General features: G+C 30.5%; 2 protein-coding genes across 3 annotated transcripts; both read left to right on the forward strand.

Moving 5' to 3' along the window:
• The first annotated feature begins 1,000 nt into the window (after positions 1-1,000).
• LOC120071268 (Tetratricopeptide repeat (TPR)-like superfamily protein) lies at positions 1,001-5,039 on the forward strand. Of its 2 annotated transcripts, none has more exons than XM_039023441.2 (2): positions 1,001-4,073; positions 4,716-5,039. In XM_039023441.2, the coding sequence occupies exon 1, from the start codon at positions 1,281-1,283 to the stop codon at positions 3,966-3,968; it is 2,688 nt and encodes an 895-aa protein (XP_038879369.2). In that variant the 5' UTR covers positions 1,001-1,280; the 3' UTR covers positions 3,969-4,073; positions 4,716-5,039. The 2 variants fall into 2 exon arrangements, with proteins under 2 accessions (XP_038879369.2, XP_038879370.2); XM_039023442.2 differs by having other exon boundaries at positions 1,009-4,073; positions 4,721-5,039.
• A 7,119-nt stretch (positions 5,040-12,158) lies between these two features.
• LOC120071730 (Leucine-rich receptor-like protein kinase family protein) lies at positions 12,159-16,189 on the forward strand. Its single transcript, XM_039024112.2, has 2 exons — positions 12,159-14,810; positions 15,532-16,189. Exons 1-2 carry the CDS (start codon positions 12,242-12,244, stop codon positions 15,927-15,929), a joined length of 2,967 nt encoding a protein of 988 aa, XP_038880040.2. The 5' UTR covers positions 12,159-12,241; the 3' UTR covers positions 15,930-16,189.
• Positions 16,190-18,906: the final 2,717 nt, after the last annotated feature.

The following is an 18,906-nucleotide window of genomic DNA, read 5'->3' on the forward strand; positions in this document are numbered from 1 at the left end:
GCCTCATCTCATGGTGCTCCTCCAAGCAAAAAGTAGTCTCTCGTTCTAGTGCCGAATCAGAGTATCGTGGTCTTTCCAACGCTGCTGCTGAGGTTCTCTGGATCCAATCCGTTCTGACTAAAATTGGCACTAGTGGAATATCAACCCCTCTGCTACTCTGTGACAATCTCAGCGCCACCTACATGGCCGCAAATCCTGTTCTACACAATCAAACAAAACATCTTGAGATTGATCTTCATTTTCTCAGAGAAAAAGTTGCCTCCAAGCAACTTTCAGTCAGATTTCTCCCCTCTGAAGACCAACTCGCAGACATCATGACAAAATACTTACCAAGTCCTCTCTTTCTCAGTCTCAAGACCAAGCTTATAGTCTCGACAACTACTCTTTCACTTGTGGGGGATGATAAAAAGAGGCGCCCAACTTTTCCATTTTTCCTTTTAAAAGGAATTTCTCCATTTTCTCTGTTTTTTCTTCAACTTTCCATTTTCACTATTTGGTTGTTAATTTTTATTCTTCTCTCTCCTGGTTGTTATCTTCCGCCTATCTCCTTGTGCCAAGTGGCATTTCATACATTAATAAATTGCAACTCTGCGATAGCCACCATATCGTGCAATCCTTCGTCTACCAAATTTCTCTTTTCTCTTTATTGTCTCTTCGTCTTCTACATCAACTCATATCATCTCATGTCATCACCCAAACACCCTACAAATTCAAAATTAAAAGTTTAAAGACCTAGCAGACACTCTTATAAAGCTCACGGACCTATCAATTAAAAATTCAAAGATTTTTTTTACACAAAATTAAGGATAGCATATTGGATACAAAATTAGAAATTAATAAAAAAAAATATTTTGATCTCTATAATTTAAAATTTATTCAAATTTAATCTCTAGACTTCAAAATATCTAGACTAAAAAGAGACCAACTTCAAATTTAGGGATTAAACCGGTAATGTAACCAAAATTTTTACTTAAAAACACATTTTCTTTAAGCCGAAGTCAGCACAAACAGAATCAAATGTAATTGAGAATGATTGTTGAATTGGATGAGCTCTTGTACAATCACCACGTACGTCTGTTCAGCTGAGATATTGATTGACAGACAATTCTTTGATCGCTTACTTTCCTCCACTGCTTCAATCTCCGTTATCTTCTCCATCACAAAAAGCTATGGTAAATACTCTTCTCATAAACCCTCATTTCCCTGACCTTAATTTTCCATTTTGCTTCTCTTCACCATGCATTCCACTAACCTCTGATTTCTGAGCTTAATGTTCACCCATGGCCTCCCTCAAATTTTCCTTCTCTTTACATTCTTTTGATTCTAAGAAGCTCGATTTTCCGGTCAATTCAGCTCTCCTCTCTGATTGCTGCTCTGTTTTCTCCATCACTGGCTATATTCATCTCAATAACTCTCTCGCTAGGGTTCACAAGCCCTCTAAAGTTTCTCAGGTCGAACCGGAGGCGTCGGACGTTTCCCAATCCAAATTTTCTGCTGATGAAATCGACGCCAGGAAGAAATATTTTGGCGGTAAGAAGCCTTCAAAGAGAGCGTCAGGTTCGTATTTTAGTTTCAGTAGGAATAGTAGTGAGAAAGTTTTCGAGAATATTATTTTCAATGGTGGCGAATTAGATGTTAATTACTCCACTATATCCTCCGATTTGAGCTTAGAGGATTGCAATGCTATTTTAAAAAGGCTAGAGAAGTGTAATGATTCCAAAACATTGGGTTTTTTTGAGTGGATGAGAAGTAACGGGAAATTAGAACATAATGTGAGTGCCTATAATTTGGTTCTTCGAGTGTTGGGGAGGCAGGAAGATTGGGATGCTGCTGAGAAGCTAATTAGAGAAGTTAGAGCTGAGTTAGGTTCCCAATTGGACTTTCAGGTTTTTAACACGCTTATTTATGCTTGTTATAAATTGGGGCTTGTAGAGCGGGGTACGAAATGGTTTCGAATGATGTTGGAATGCCAAGTGCATCCCAATGTTGCAACATTTGGAATGCTTATGGGTCTTTATCAGAAGGGTTGTGACATTAAGGAGTCGGAGTTTTCCTTTAATCAGATGAGAAACTTTGGAATTGTCTGTGAAACAGCATATGCATCTATGATTACAATATACACGCGTATGAATATGTATGATAAAGCAGAAGATGTGATTCAATTAATGCAAGAAGATAAAGTAATACCAAATCTAGAGAACTGGTTAGTAATGCTTAATGCTTATTGTCAGCAAGGCAAAATGGAGGAAGCTGAACTTGTGTTTGCCTCAATGAAAGAAGCTGGATTTTCATCCAATATCATTGCATATAATACCTTGATTACTGGGTATGGAAAGGCATCAAATATGGATGCTGCTCAACGCCTGTTCTTGGGCATCAAGAACTCTGCAGTAGAACCTGATGAAACGACTTACCGCTCCATGATCGAAGGTTGGGGTCGAGCTGGTAGTTATGAAATGGCAGAATGGTACTATAAGGAGCTCAAGCGGAAAGGATATATGCCAAATGCCTCTAACTTATTCACCCTCATAAGCCTACAAGCCAAACATGAGGATGAAGGAGGTGCGCTTAAAACTCTTAATGACATGTTAAAGATCGGATGCCGGCCTTCTTCCATTGTTGGAAATCTTGTACAAGCATATGAAAAGGCTAGAAGAATAAAAAGCGTGCCTAGCCTCTTGACAGGGTCGTTCTATCGGAAAATTCTGAGCAGCCAGACATCTTGCTCGATTCTGGCAATGGCTTATGTGAAGCACTGTTTAGTGGATGATGCTTTAAAAGTGTTGAGGGAAAAAGAGTGGAAAGATCATCATTTTGAGGAGAATTTGTATCATTTGCTAATTTGTTCATGTAAAGAGTTGGGCCATCTCGAGAATGCAATTAAGATATACACTCAACTGCCTAAGCATGAAAACAAACCAAACTTGCATATCACGTGCACAATGATTGATATCTACAGCATCATGGGTAGGTTCTCTGATGGAGAGAAGCTTTATCTAAGTCTGAGATCATCAGGCATTCCTTTGGATTTGATTGCATTCAATGTTGTTGTGAGAATGTATGTTAAAGCTGGATTGTTGGAAGATGCATGCTCAGTTCTTGACTTGATGGATGAGCAACAGGACATTGTTCCGGACATATATCTGTTCCGGGACATGCTTCGTATTTACCAACGATGTGGCATGGTGCATAAGCTAGCAGATCTATACTATAGGATACTGAAGAGTGGAGTGTCTTGGGATCAGGAAATGTATAATTGTGTCATAAATTGCTGTTCTCGTGCTCTGCCTGTTGATGAGCTTTCTAGGCTTTTTGATGAAATGCTTCAATGTGGGTTTGCCCCAAATACCGTGACCTTGAATGTCATGCTTGATGTTTATGGGAAATCCAAGCTTTTCACCAAGGCCAGAAATCTGTTTAGGCTGGCTCAGAAAAGGGGTTTGGTTGATGTAATCTCTTATAATACTATGATATCTGCCTATGGAAAGAATAAGGACTTCAAAAACATGTCATCTACAGTTCATAAAATGAAATTTAACGGCTTTTCAGTTTCCCTTGAAGCATACAATTGTATGTTAGATGCTTATGGCAAGGAATGCCAAATGGAGAATTTCAGAAGTGTCTTACAGCAAATGCAGGAGTCAAGTTCTGAACGTGACCGTTACACATATAACATCATGATTAACATCTATGGAGAACGAGGATGGATCGACGAAGTTGCGGAAGTTCTGACAGAACTGAAAGCATGTGGACTTGAACCTGATTTGTACAGCTACAACACATTGATCAAGGCATATGGAATAGCAGGGATGGTTGAAGAAGCTGCTCGGTTGGTGAAAGAAATGAGAGAAAAGAGGATAGAACCGGATAGGATAACTTATATTAACATGATTAGAGCACTGCAAAGAAACGACCAATTTTTAGAGGCAATCAAGTGGTCGTTGTGGATGAAGCAGATGAAATATTGAAGTTCATAAAGACCAAAACAATGAAACAGTTGTTTGCCCCTCAAGTCTCCCAGCCCCAGATATAGCCGATATTCCTTTCCTGACTCTTCCTCAAAATGTATATTGGTAAGCTCGTTATTCCCATCAATGTCATGTTCATCTTATCAAATGTTTTTTTTGTTTTTCTTTAGATCTCATATCTGCCTCAAATTGTATATCTATAAGTTAAGAAGCACAAATACGGATACGAAACACAGACAAGATGACATGTCATTTTTTAAAAATCCAGATAGCTACACGACAAGGACACGTTTATTAAAATATATATTTCTAGAAGTATATATCATTTTCATACTAGAAGAAAATTCAAACTAAATGGGTTGTTGCATTATGCTAAAAAAATTAGTTTGATGTATTTTACACTCAAAATTTAGTATTATTGTAATTTATGTGTCTTTTTAATCTATTCAACAAGTTTTCTATGCATGTCCAACATATTTGTTGCACTAACCAGTGTCCAATATGTGTCCAATGAATGTCGAGTGTCCAAGTGTTTGACATGTGTCTGACAGACACAGTAGGCAAACTAAAGTTTTCATGCTTCTTAGAATATAAGCGGCATATTTTTAAACACCCTTTGCTAGAGTAGGCTGTAATGATTTAGAGAATAAAGAAAGAACAAAATAGCATAGCAACATTGAAAAGAACAGAATATTGTTGTTGTTGCCTTATTGATGACCTTCTTTTTCCTTCTTCTGTTGTCTGTAGTGTAGAGGAAATATCAGATGTTTGGTTACTGAGAAAATCCATGATTCCCTTGCAATGCTGCTGCTTGTTGCAAAGTAAGACATATGCAAGATAAAAGATGTTAGAATCATAAACCATCATCCGCTGGAGCATGGATTGTGAGAAGGCATGCTTCAAAATGGCAACAGAGAAACAATATTTTTATATTCTTTATATCTGTCTCAGTTTAGTGTTTTTTTTTTTTTTAATTTTATTTTTTGGGATAATATATCCAAAAAAAAAAATAAATAAAATTGTATGCTATATCTTCCCCGTTTTATTTTTGGAGGTAAAATTTACTTGCCATATGCTTTTGTTTTGATTCACATAACAAAATATAAGAACTGAGCTTCCCTAAAACTTTCATTAACAAAGTTATAATAAGTAATTGTTTTATTTATTGTTTAGCTCATAATATTTATAAACTTAAAAACTGCGAAGAAGAAGTTAAGCTTGACATCTGATCTATAGAATGATAATTGATGCTTAATCTACTGATCTATGATTGGATTGACAAATTAAGCTCGACTTGCAAGGAATGTTTTCGGATATGCTATATTTCCCAAAAGTTATAATCTTAACATCTTACTAAAGAAAATTATGAATATATTTTAGGTTTAATGCTGCTTTCCTGATCTTGTTTCTCATTGCTTTAGCAGGTCTTGGATTTGCCAGACAAAATTGCCTTCAAAGCCGCTCTCTCCGGCGTTCACATTTGTTTCTTAGGATATATATGTATAATTATTTAATTATTAAAGGTACAGTACAACTGATATGGTAGGTTTGAATTGGGAAAAAAAAAAAGAAAAGAAAAATAAGAGAAAAAATATGCATGAAAGATTTGAACTCAGTTGCCTTGCACAATTATTTTGGAAAACACCGACGTTTTAGCGGCTGTTTAAATTCTAAAATTCAACTCTTTTTTTAAAACTATTAACAATTGAATACAAACCGAAAATTCAATCATATCAAACTTGTTGAAATTTATTGGTCGAGGTTTTTATTTTATTTTATTTTTTAATAACGATTCTTATCCTGTACTTGCATCTTTTTCAAAATGTGTTGGTTGAAATTGTAATTCTAATAATTGTAGCTTACTATTTGCCAACACTTTATTTAAATACTTTCATTTAGGTTATGTTTTCCAATTCTTCACAAAAATGAGTATAGTCCTAATGTGGTTTCATTGATAGATTGATCGTAATGGGTTACACTCGCAAGTATAATTGGATTGCTTTTGATTACACTTATTTAGAAATTTGAATCTGTCACATTTACTGTTACCATTACTGTTTAGAAATGGAAATAGTAATAGTAACGAGACAGTAAATGTGAAAAATTAATAATTCTTATGTTGTAACAGTAACAATAACAGTAGTAGTAATGGTAATTGTAACGATATCGACACAATTTTCAAATGCAATTGGATAAACACTCTTTGCTCATAAATTGATTTGTATAGGTACTTAGCACAAGTAAACAACACCAAATGTTATCAAATGGAGTCCACTTTTTAGATTACCATTGATTTATTATGTTTTCTCGAGGTAAACATTGCCTTAGTTTAACATAATAGGTACTTAGTGTGTTAATCACTTATTGACCAAAAATCTTAAGTTGATGAGTGAAAGTAAATTTAATATCATATCGTCTAATGCTATTTTTCACTTATGGGCTTGAAATATATTGAATATCTAACAAGTGCAAATCAATATTAATTGGGGAGGAAATAACACGTTTGAAAACAAGATCTCATAGACCACTTGCTCTCACACCATGTTAATTCATTGATTGACCAACCCAAAAACTTAAATTGATGAGTGAATGTAAATTTAATATTATATCATCTAACGTAGTGTCGTAACCATACAACTTATCAAGATGTGACACAAATGTTCACACTTTTAATTAAAAATCTCTCAACTTCAAAAAATCAATTTATTTACAAACAATATACAAAGATTAAAATAAAAGATTAGTCAAAATGAGTGTAATTAAAGTTGTAAATATGTATTACTGACCTTGAAATCAGAGGCACGATCTCCCACTCCATATATTATAAAAGAAAAAGAAAAAAAGTCTAAAACATCACAAAATTGACCAAAATTATAGTCTTCAAGGTTTCACAAGATGATGAGAACTATAGCTAGAAAACGATTTGACTTTATCCAAATGAACACACACATCAACTTGCAAAGTTGAGTTGACATTATCTATCAAAATATATATATATATATATATATATATGGAGCTTTGAAAAAGAACACACAAAATACACACATTATTGTTGTTTAATTATCATAATTTTGTTGAAAAAGGGACCCCAATAAAATCACATGAAAAGAAAAAAGATAATCTCCATTTGATGAGCCCAGTATGAACTCTACTAATTAAGATTTTTTTTCTTTGGGATAAAATACTAATTACATTGACCTTTTAGACCACCAAGACCCTATTTGGTAACCATTTTGTTTTTATTTATAATTACAATGGTTCAATTTTTAGTCAAATTTAAAAAACAAAAACAACTTTTTGAAAGCTAATTTTTTTAGTTCGCAAAATTTGGCTTGATTTTTTAAATCATTAGTAAAAAGATATAACAAAGAAAAAATTTGGAAGTGGAAGTTGTGTCCATAATTGTCAATCGGGACTTAAGTTTTTTTTAATCAATTTCTAAATTAAATGTCATTGATCAATTGGGACGACAATAAAGACTGATTTTTGGTTTCATTGCATCTCTTTCCCACATGGTTAATATTTATAGACATTCCTTTAATTAATTTATAGAGGTGGCTTTCACTTTTATAACATTTCAAGACTCATTGAATTTTTACTTTTCTTTTTAAATTCCTTTTATTCTCAGTTGCTGCTTATCTGACCCATTACCCCCTTCCCTCTAGAAAAGAGACAATCTTGTTCCAAGGCCTTATTTAATTTAAAACACTTTGTTATAAATAAGATTAAAATATCATTTTTTTTCCAACACTTTAAAGTTTGTTCAATTTTAATCATTGTATTTTTTATTATCCAGTTTTAATCCCTGTACTTTTAATAAATTCTAAATTTAGTTCTAATTGCGAGCTTCTTGTTTTTTTGTTTTTTGTTTTTTTGTTTTTTTTTGTTTTTTTTTTATCTTTTAACACTTTTACTATAAACTTTGAAAACATATTCACATATTATAATTCCTTATATGAAAAATATTATTATTATTTAATCAATTTTGGTAAAAATTAACTTTTAGAGACTAAATATAAGATCTATTGAAATTATATGGACTAAAATTGGACCATTGAAAGAATAAGAATTAAAATTGAACAAACTTCAAAGTATGAGAATCAAAATGATATTTTAACCTATAAATAAAAGGAAGAAATTCAAATCTAGAATACTAATATACTTCATGTTTAGTTTATATGCATTTACTTGTACGTTTAATATACTTCATGTTTAGTTGTAACATTTTGAAGTCTAGAAATCAAATTGAGACTGAACTAAAAACGTAATAACTAAATGTGTAACATTCTAGAATTATTGTCAACGGTTTGTGTAGCCATAATTGATCATATATTTTAAAACCTAGGGATCAAATGAAAACTAGACCCAAAATTTAGGAACCAAAAATATATTTTTGTTTTTTTAAAGAAGATGCATGGAATAATAAATTTGAAGGGGTGTTTAGGGCCACAACTTCAAGTGGACTCTATACCTTGTTTATTATTTCTTATTCAAATTAAAATAGTTTGCATCTAAATATAGATTATTATAATCTACAGACTAATATAAGTCAAAAACTATAATAATAATGTATTACAATAATCAATTTAATGCTCCAAAAAGGAATATAATAAAATAACCACTGAAACACGAGTTAAAATAACATCTCAGTTGATTAAAAAGAACAATTACAAGGTGGTTAAGTCAGTTATAAACTCATAATAATACTCATTTCAAAAGGGGAAAAAACATCAAAAAGGTAAATTTAGGGTTGGTTTAAGGTTGATGTAACTTTTAAAATAATCGTTGCTAGTTGTACGTTTAAAAAAATCAGTTATAAAAAGAAGTAAAATAATGTTTGATAAATTTTAGCTTAAACTTAAAAGAGATATTATTTTAGATATACTAACTAAAATAGATTTATAATCAAATTTTTTTATTTAAAATTTTAAATAATTTTTTGTATGATAATTTTTGTTTGTTATAGATTACTTTTTAAATATTAAGAGAAATAACTTTATTTAAAAAAAAAAAAATCATGGTATAGTATTTTAAAAAATTGATACATTTAACTTATAAAAAATAGAAAATAGATTTGATTACGTGAGAAATAGATAAATATATAAATAAAACTTATTTTTTAAAGTAAAAATTTGAAACTAAATATTAATTAAAAGTTTCACCTTATTTTAGGAAAACCTAAAATCTAAAATCTAAAAATCAATAAGATATCGTTTTTAAAGTAGACTTGAAATAAAAGTCTTTTTAAAAGTGATTGTATTAAATCTGTTTTACTAAAACAAAAAATAGTTTTTTTTTTTTTTTTAAAAATAACTTTTTAACAGACGAAACGTGAAACTTGAAAGGTAACATTAAACTCGTTACAATACTTACTAAAAAAAACTCATAACAATACTGCACAGTAAAAAGAGATTGATTAAAAGGGAAAAAGAAAAACTGAAATTAAAGGTAAGTAAAATAATGATGATTACACTTGAGATCAGCAGCCGACAAACATACCAAAATCGGAACAAACCCTGTCCCAATCAAGCCAATTCCTGCCCAATTTTAATTTTATCAAAATAAATAAATAAGCCAAAATAAAATTTGTATTATTTTATGAAAAAATAAAAATAAAATTCTCTTTCCTTAACAGTTAACAGCACATAACCCACTAATCTCATCCCAATCCCACAACCCCACAATTCCACATTTCCACCAATTTTCCCTTTTCTTTTCTACTATTTATTTAATAATACGTGTGCTTTAAATTAATTTATTTAATTTTTTTTCTTTTAAAATAGAGTTAGGCTTGTTTTGCTCGTGCTGACGTGTTTGCCACCACATTTCATTCAGACCCTAACCTATCCTACGCGGCGTGTGTAATTCGCACACGTGGTAACCGCCCATTCGTCCATTTCAAAAGTCAAACATCACAGGCGCCAAACGAAATCTCCTCTCTCCCTCCCTCCAACGGCTGTTAGGCACAGTACTATTTTTACTTTTATTTTCATTTTTTTTGGTCAAGATATTTTAATATTTATTTTTATTTTTACCATGTATAACTATTTTATTTAAAATTAAAATCACTTTCAGTAGCTAAACTTTTATAAAATCAATAATTTAGTCTTTAAATTTTTGTTTGTAACGATTTAATCAGTATATTTTTAATTTTTATAACAATTTAATCTATAGACTTTACTATGTGACAATTTGGTTCTTATGCTAATTTAAAGTTTGTAACGATTTAATCTTTATTGTAGTAATTAGGATTGAAATTTAATAAGTTTTCTCACATAAGTAAATCGATAAACTAATTAAAGACTCAATATTTTTACAAATTCATAGTTTACATCATAAAATAATAAAAATCGACATCTATTTTAATGATTTTTTTAATATTAAGGATTAAGTTATTATAAATTTGAAAAGTACAAGAATTAAATTGTTACAAAATTGAAAATATAGAAACTAAATCATTACAAACTAAAGTTTAGGAATCAAATTGTTACTTTCATGAAAGTATCCAAAAATATTTTTTAATTTTTATTTAATTATTAATCATGGATTTCTTCGTGTTAAATTAATTTAGAATTTCATTTAGTAAATGATAATGGTAGACGTTGGTATGGTTATTTATGTCTATGTTAGTTTCTATATTTTAAAAATATTTTAGTAGGCCTATGGAGTTTTAAAATTATATTCTTAGTTTATCAATTTAGTTTTTTGAATTTTTAAGGTTGGGTTTAATAAATATTTAAACAGTAAAAAATTGCTATTTTTAATTTTATATCTAATTGATTTGTGAATTTAAATAATATCTTATATGTCTGGAATCTATTGAATGCACTAATAGATACAATTTAAAAATATATAGTCTAAACTTGTAATTTAATCAAATAATGTTTATTTAGCTTATGTTTTATAACTATTTGATATTTAATTCCTAAAATTATGTTTGTTTTCTCGCGACTTATTAACCATGGCTTTCATTTTGCAATTTTGTTTTACACAAAAGTAATTAATAAATATGATGGATATATTATTGACAGGACAATTACATATATAGTATTTATGTTGTAGAATATAACTATAATATGTGATAGAATATAACTATAATATACCTAGTATATATAGCACTAATATGCCCTTTTTGTACCATTGTTAAACTAAATCACTAATATACTACTCCAACAATTTAGCAGGATGGTTATCCTAGGCGTGGATGGTTGCATGTTGAATTTTTCATTCCAAATGGTTATTGGACTTGTTATTTGGTTAAGAGAATTTTCAAAAATAGAAAAATAAGAGAAACTTTTTACACAAAATAACAAAATTTTAATATTCTTTAACAGAGGCTGATAGAAGTTATAGAAGTGTATTAGTATCTATCAATGACAGAAACTGATAAAGTCTATCACTGATAGATGTTCATAGAGTCTATCAGTGTTTTTTTTTTTTTTTTATTTCTGTAAATAGTTTACCATTTTTTCTATTGGTAAAAATTTTCTTTTAGTTAAACTAACTAATAAGGTGTATTTTGTGGTGATAGAGATTGGAAGGAGGATAATGTTGTTAGACTCTTTTGTTGTTATGGACTCTTTTGTATGGCTAGTGCTCGAGACATCATAGATCCTAGGATACAAACAGTATCGTGGCATATTTTCTTTGGTTTGGAGGTTATACTATCAAACATTATTTCATAGCCTAGCTAATATTATAGTACTTTTATGTCCTATAGTACTACTTGTGGTCTCCTCTTAAGATCATTTTGTGTGAATCGTGTTTCTTTACGGTTTTGTTAGACTTCTATTATGTTTTTTTTTTTTTTTTTTTTTTTTTTTTTTTTTTTGTAATTTTTGTAGTTAATGTTAGTTTACGCATTGATCTCAAGTCGTGAAACTACATTTCATTTCTTTACTAGCTATAATCAATCAAAACAAATGTTGATTTTGCCAAAGTCCTATTTAGTTTTGAATTTATAACCTTTGAAAAAAAAAGTGTTTTATCACATGACAAATCTCATATTAATTAAGTCAAATATGCTATTATCAAAAACCCCTTTTATTAATTAATATTACGCATGTCATTTAAAATAAAATGAGAAGAAAATATTCAACTCGTTACAAAAAGTCATCATAGAGTCAAATATGATCTCTACTATTTTATTAGCCGTTTTACATTCCTTTACTACCCTTCTTAAATCCCCTGTTCATCCTCCCCTGTTTCATCATCTCCTTCTTTCTCTCTCTCTCTCTTCTTCCCTGTTCCAACTCAAAATTCCATACTCATTCATGGAGTTCTGCAAATTATTTCCCTTATTCTTTCATTTCTTAGCAATTCTTCTCCTAAACACAGCTTCTGGTGAAGAACAACAATCCTCTGTTAATGCCGCTTCACAGAAAGCAGCATTACTTTCTTTCAGAAATGGGATTGTTTCTGATCCACAAAACTTCCTCAAAGATTGGAAATCATCTTCAACCATTCATTTCTGTAATTGGGCTGGAATCAAATGCAATAATTCAACTCAACAAGTCCAAAAGATTGATCTCAGTGAAAAATCCCTCAACGGAACAATTTCTCCATCACTCTCAAATCTCTCTGCTTTAACAATCCTCGACCTTTCAAGAAACTTATTCGAAGGTTCAATTCCAATGGAGTTGGGATTTCTCGTTAATCTCCAGCAATTGGGTTTATCATGGAATCATCTCAAAGGAAATATCCCAACAGAGCTTGGATTTCTTCAGAAATTAGAGTTTCTTGATCTGGGTAGCAACAAACTAGAAGGGGAAATTCCTCTGTTTTGCAATGGCTCTAATTTGTCTTTGAAGTACATAGATTTATCAAACAATTCATTGGGTGGTGAAATCCTTGTCAGAAATGAATGCCCTTTGAAAAATTTGATGTGTCTTTTGCTTTGGTCGAACAAATTAGAGGGGAAAATTCCTTTAGCACTTTCAAATTCAACCAAATTGAAATGGCTTGATTTGGGTTCTAATAAGCTTAGTGGGGAATTACCTTTTGAGATTGTTCAAAAAATGCCATTGTTGCAGTATCTTTACTTATCTGATAATGATTTCATTAGTCATGATGGTAATTCAAATCTCCAACCCTTTTTTGCTTCTTTAGTGAATTCTTCAAATCTTCAAGAACTTGAGTTAGCTGGAAACAATCTTAGTGGAGAAATACCTTCCATTATTGGAGAGCTTCATGTCAATCTTTCTCAGCTGCATTTAAATGATAATCTTATCTATGGTTCAATTCCTCCTTCAATTTCAAACCTTAGAAATCTTACCCTTTTGAACTTATCAAGTAACCTTCTAAATGGAACCATTCCTTCTGAACTTTCTAGATTGAGAAATCTAGAAAGGTTTTATCTTTCAAACAATTCACTTTCTGGTGAAATCCCATCTTCACTTGGTGAAATTCCTCATTTGGGTCTTCTTGATTTGTCAAGAAACAAGCTTTCTGGTTCTATTCCTGAGGCTTTAGCTAATCTTACCCAGTTGAGAAAATTGCTTCTTTATGCCAATAATCTCTCAGGTACAATCCCATCAAGCTTGGGAAGATGCATAAACTTGGAGATTTTGGATCTCTCTAACAACCAAATTACAGGAGTTCTTCCTAGTGAAGTTGCTGGATTGAGAAGCTTGAAATTGTATTTGAATCTTTCAAGCAATCATTTACATGGCCCTTTGCCATTAGAGTTAAGCAAAATGGATATGGTTCTTGCCATTGATTTATCCTCAAACAATCTCTCAGGCCCAATTCCATCCCAACTTGGAAACTGTATTGCATTAGAAAATCTCAACTTATCTGATAATTCCTTTGATGGGTCTTTACCAATTTCAATTGGGCAGCTTCCATATCTCCAAAATCTTGATGTTTCTTTGAATCAGTTAACAGGAAACATCCCAGACAGTCTTCAAACATCTCCAACTCTCAAGAAGCTAAATCTTTCTTTCAACAATTTTTCAGGGAAAATCCCAAAAAATGGAGTATTTTCATGGCTGACAATATCATCTTTCCAAGGAAACAATGGTTTATGTGGACCAATCAAAGGCTTACCAAAATGCAGAGAGAAACACAAACACCATATTCTATCAATCCTCATGTCTTCATCAGCAGCTTTCATGTTCTGTATGATTGGGATTTCTTTAGCAGCTCTAAGGTCAAAAATGAGGAAACCTTTTGCAATTTGCAACAAAAGGGATTTAGAAGAAGCAAATGAAGAAGAAGAAATGAAGTACCCAAGAATCTCATATGGGCAATTAGTGGAAGCCACTGGTGGATTCAGCTCCTCAAATTTAATTGGGTCAGGGAGATTTGGAGATGTGTATAAAGGAATTCTATCAGACAATACAAAAATTGCTGTAAAAGTATTGAATCCAATGAGAACAGCAGGGGAAATGTCAAGGAGTTTCAAAAGAGAATGTCAAGTACTGAAAAGAACAAGGCATAGAAATTTGATTAAGATCATAACAACCTGTAGCAGACCAGATTTCAAGGCTCTTGTTCTTCCATTGATGGGTAATGGGAGCTTGGAAAGTCATCTGTATCCAAGCCAAATTGATTTGGTTCAATTGGTGAGTATTTGCAGGGATGTGGCTGAAGGAATGGCTTATTTGCATCATCATTCACCTGTTAGAGTTGTGCATTGTGATCTTAAACCAAGTAATATTCTTCTTGATGAGGATATGACTGCTTTGGTCACTGATTTTGGAATTGCAAGATTAGTGATTGGTGGTGGAGAAGATGACCATAATCATAATAATGCTGCTGCTGCTGCTGCTCAAGATGATTCAACTTCATTCAGTTCAACTCATGGCTTGCTTTGTGGATCTGTTGGTTACATAGCTCCTGGTAAGTTCACCAACCTTATTACTTTATTACCCGTTTTACCCGTTTCATAACGTTCATGTGCTAGTTTCTAATCTCTTTTTATTTCTAGTTTAAACTTCGAAACTAAAAAAACTAAGGGAGTGTTTAATTCAAAGAGTTGAAGTTGAGAGAATAGAATGGTGGAAAAACATCAATTTTATGTTTTACTAACTTTTACAACGTGAGCTCTACGATTTCACAATTCCACTTTTTTTTCTCCAAATACCTCATAGAGGTTCAATTATAAGAAATATTTCCAAATTTTGTTATTTGTTAAAAAAAAAATATCCCTACTTTTAAAAAATTACAATATTACCCTTAAATCTTCTATAAATGTACAAACATACCCTTAGAATGAAAAATACTTAGGTGCATTCCTAACAACGTATATATCTTTGTGTATTCTACTAAATTGTCCAATTATAATTTGTCAAATTTTCTTATTTCCTTTAAAGATATTTATGCATCAAGCACCTAAATATTAGATCCTTAAAATTGAAATTATTTATAATTTCAAATAGAAATAAAGACATGAAATAGAGAGAACAAAAATTTGGATTGTGACGTCATATATGCAAGTCAAGAGTAACTTTTGAAATATATATATATATATATATGAGTAGAGTACTTTTCAAACATATATTAACTTTTTATAAGTTCTTTTCCTAAAAGTTAATATTTATTTGTCCAAATATGAACGCAGAGTACGGACTAGGAAAACGGGCGTCAACAGAAGGGGACGTGTTCAGTTTCGGTGTACTTGTATTAGAACTCATAACAGGGAAACGTCCAACGGATCACTTTTTCGAGCAAGGAGCAGGACTACATGAATGGGTCAAAAGCCAATACCCACACCGGCTGGACCCCATTGTCGACGACGCAATGGACCGATACTGCACGGCAGCGGCCGCGAGGCGAGGCGGCCCAAGGCCTTGCAAACGCCTATGGCGAGAAGTGATTGTGGAGGTCATAGAAATGGGGCTAATGTGTACTCAATACACTCCGGCAATGAGGCCCTCCATGGTTGATGTGGCTCAAGAAATGACTCGTTTGAAGGAATATCTCTCACATTCTTTGTCCTCTCTCTATACAAGAGGGTGATGGTGACGTGGCGGTAGAGACTCGAGATGGTGAATTGAGAGAAATTATTAGTTGAGATAGTCACAATGGATGTGGATTCAGAAATCTTATTAACGATTTCAATTTCACTCTCTTTTTTACATTCAACCGTACAAAATTGTCAATAATATTGACATGCTTTCTTAAGGTTGTTGATCCATTGTTTTGTAATATGGTGTCATCAACTTTAACTTTGTGTAGTTTTATTTTTTTTAAAAAAAAAATTATTGGATTTGTTTGTTTGTCTTGTAATTTGAGGGTAGCTAACATGTATATGGGCATATCTTCTTAATCTAGGTTTGTATTCTTATTTAATGTATTGCATAATAGGAGGGATATACGTATATATGTACAAGCATGTGCATGATTTTTTTTTTAAAAAAAATATTTAGGTACATTCTAGATTGTATCTATCTTTGTGCATTCTATCAAACTATCTAATTATAACTTGTCACATGTCAAATTATACTTAATTCTTTTTGAAATATTGTTCATTATTTATATATATGATGAGAATGTGATGCATAAAGATATGTACATCTAAAACCTATCATGTAATATATAACTTTTTAGTATAAGAAATGTGGAGTGGGAATTTAAACATCTAATCTTAACAAAAAAATAGAGAGTATGTCTTAATTGTTGAAATATCATTATGTTCGGTTGATTTGATAATAAGTAAATTTTTTCAGTATAACTGTGGGGATAAAAGATCGAGCCTCCAACTTTTAGAGTAGAAAATCATGTCAATATTGAGTTAAACTTACTTTGGCTACTATAATTAAAGTTTAAGAAGCTAATTGTTAATTAAATCTCAATGATATACAAATGAAGGAATAAAGCATTCTAATTCTAGTCTTAAAAGAAACTTTTATCTTTGCATGAAAATATTTCAGAAGTGATTGCTAGTCAACATCTAACATCAAGACATGTTAAGAAATATCGTTAAAAAAGAAATTAAAATCAAACATCAAAATAATTTGTTATCAAGTATATTTTTGTGATAATTAAAGAAATCTTATAACATTGTCATATAAAATAAGTGATAAATATAATGGTAAACAAAGTTACTAAAAAACTATCATTATCATAGTTCAATTGACAAAAAACTTATTCTATCAATCTCGAGGTCAGAGAATCAATTCTCTTATTTCATATATTATATAAAAAAAAAAAAGGTTAATAAAAAACTTTTTAAGGTAAAAATTCAAGTTGGTTTTGAACTTTTCCTAATCGTGTCAAATTATTCTCTAAATTTTCAATTTTACTTTTAACCTCGCTAAACTTTCCATTTCATATATAATTATAAGTCCCTAAACTTTCAATTTTGTATTTAGTAGGTCATCAAAACGAATCATGATCTTTCATTTATGCATTCGATGTGTTTGTAAATTTTTTTAAATTGTTGAATACAATAAAAATTTATTAGACATAAAATTGAATGTTTAGAGCCTATTTGAAATGGTTAAATATGGCAAAAATCTATTAGACGTATTAATGCAAAATTTAATTTAAAAAACCTATTATACTTTTTTTTAAGTCTAATGACTAACTAAACATAGGTTAAGTTGTAATTTTGATTATATGATTTTAACAAAGTTAGAATTTAGTCCATATGGTTTGAAAAAATCCTCATAAAATAGTTCTTATAAATAAGAAAAATTAAATTCTAATTTTTTTAAGACCAAATTTGTAATTAATCCATAAACCTAACAAGTAGAAAGTTAATTAAAGAACCAAATTTATAATTAAACCCATTAATTGATCTTACAGTTACTTTTATGGAAAACATAGTACAAAGAAAGTCGTAAGTGCCTTGTCTACAATTGAGAAAATGGATAAATATTACATCATAATGATTAAATGATGGGTTTGAATTATGGTTATATGAATATTAAAAAAGGTTAGGCAAAATATAATCATTTTTAATGGAAAGGATAAAAACTCATAAATGGAGGTTATTTGTTATTTCTGTAGAGTTGAGAATTTTCGTTGACATATTTGATTTTACGAAGCAGTAGCCGTTGACTTTCCAACCACCTTTTCCTTAATAATTATTAAATTTCAGCGCTGACTAATATTCCTAATGTCAATTATTAGCATAATTCGTTTACACTAATTAATCAAAACATACGTAATAATTTTTCAACCAAACTCCTGTACAATTGTTAATTTTCTAAGCTATAATAAAAAGAAATAACGTTATTGAATATGTTAGTGAAAAAAAAGTTCGCATTATAAAAATATATATAAAAATTATTAAGTCTTTTAAAATTAAAAGATGAAATATTGAGTTTATACTTCTACATATTGTTCAATTAAATTAATAATTACAATCTTATATCAATAAATATTACGTTTCAATGATCCAACACATTATATTTAGTCAGTGTTCAAAATACCTAATGACTTAAAAAAGCGATCAACCCAACCCAATTCGTGCTGTTTGGATTGGGTTAGATTCAAATAAATAAAAATTTTATGAGTTGTGTTGATTTATGGGTTCACCTAAATAACCTAAATAACCTAAACCAATACATCCGAACTTATCACTAACTTAAGAAGGTATATTTTTTTGGATTTATGATACAATTATATATACATATATTTATTTTAATTTTATTTAATTTCTTTATGTTTTGGATAGTTTATTCTTCCACAACTCCTAAATAGTTTTTTAGCACCTTGAAGAGAAATTTTTCATTATATAAATTGAAATTGAGTTTTTAATTTTAATTCAATATATGGAAAACAATTAAATCAAATTTTTACATATTGATATTTTACTTTTTTTTTTTAGAATAAAAATTTTAATAAATGATTTGAGTAATCCGAACCAATCCAACTCAAATATTTTATACTTGGGTTGGGTTGGATCTATTTTTTAATAAAGGTTATTTGAATGGAAAAAATTTATAAATCTGATAATTGAATTGAATCTAAAAGGTCTTTAAATTCA

The sequence above is a fragment of the Benincasa hispida genome, chromosome 2, assembly GCF_027475165.1.
Source record: "Benincasa hispida cultivar pf3 chromosome 2, pf3_genome.v1.1, whole genome shotgun sequence".
NCBI classification, from domain to species: Eukaryota; Viridiplantae; Streptophyta; class Magnoliopsida; order Cucurbitales; family Cucurbitaceae; genus Benincasa; species Benincasa hispida.

Bases quoted from the DNA above. Each gene is read 5' to 3' on its own strand.
- LOC120071730 (XM_039024112.2), top strand. From the start codon at position 12,242: ATGGAGTTCTGCAAATTATTTCCCTTATTCTTTCATTTCTTAGCAATT. The intron at 14,811-15,531 runs GTAAGTTCACCA...ATATGAACGCAG, and splicing joins TGTTGGTTACATAGCTCCTG to AGTACGGACTAGGAAAACGG.
- LOC120071268 (XM_039023441.2), top strand. From the start codon at position 1,281: ATGGCCTCCCTCAAATTTTCCTTCTCTTTACATTCTTTTGATTCTAAG.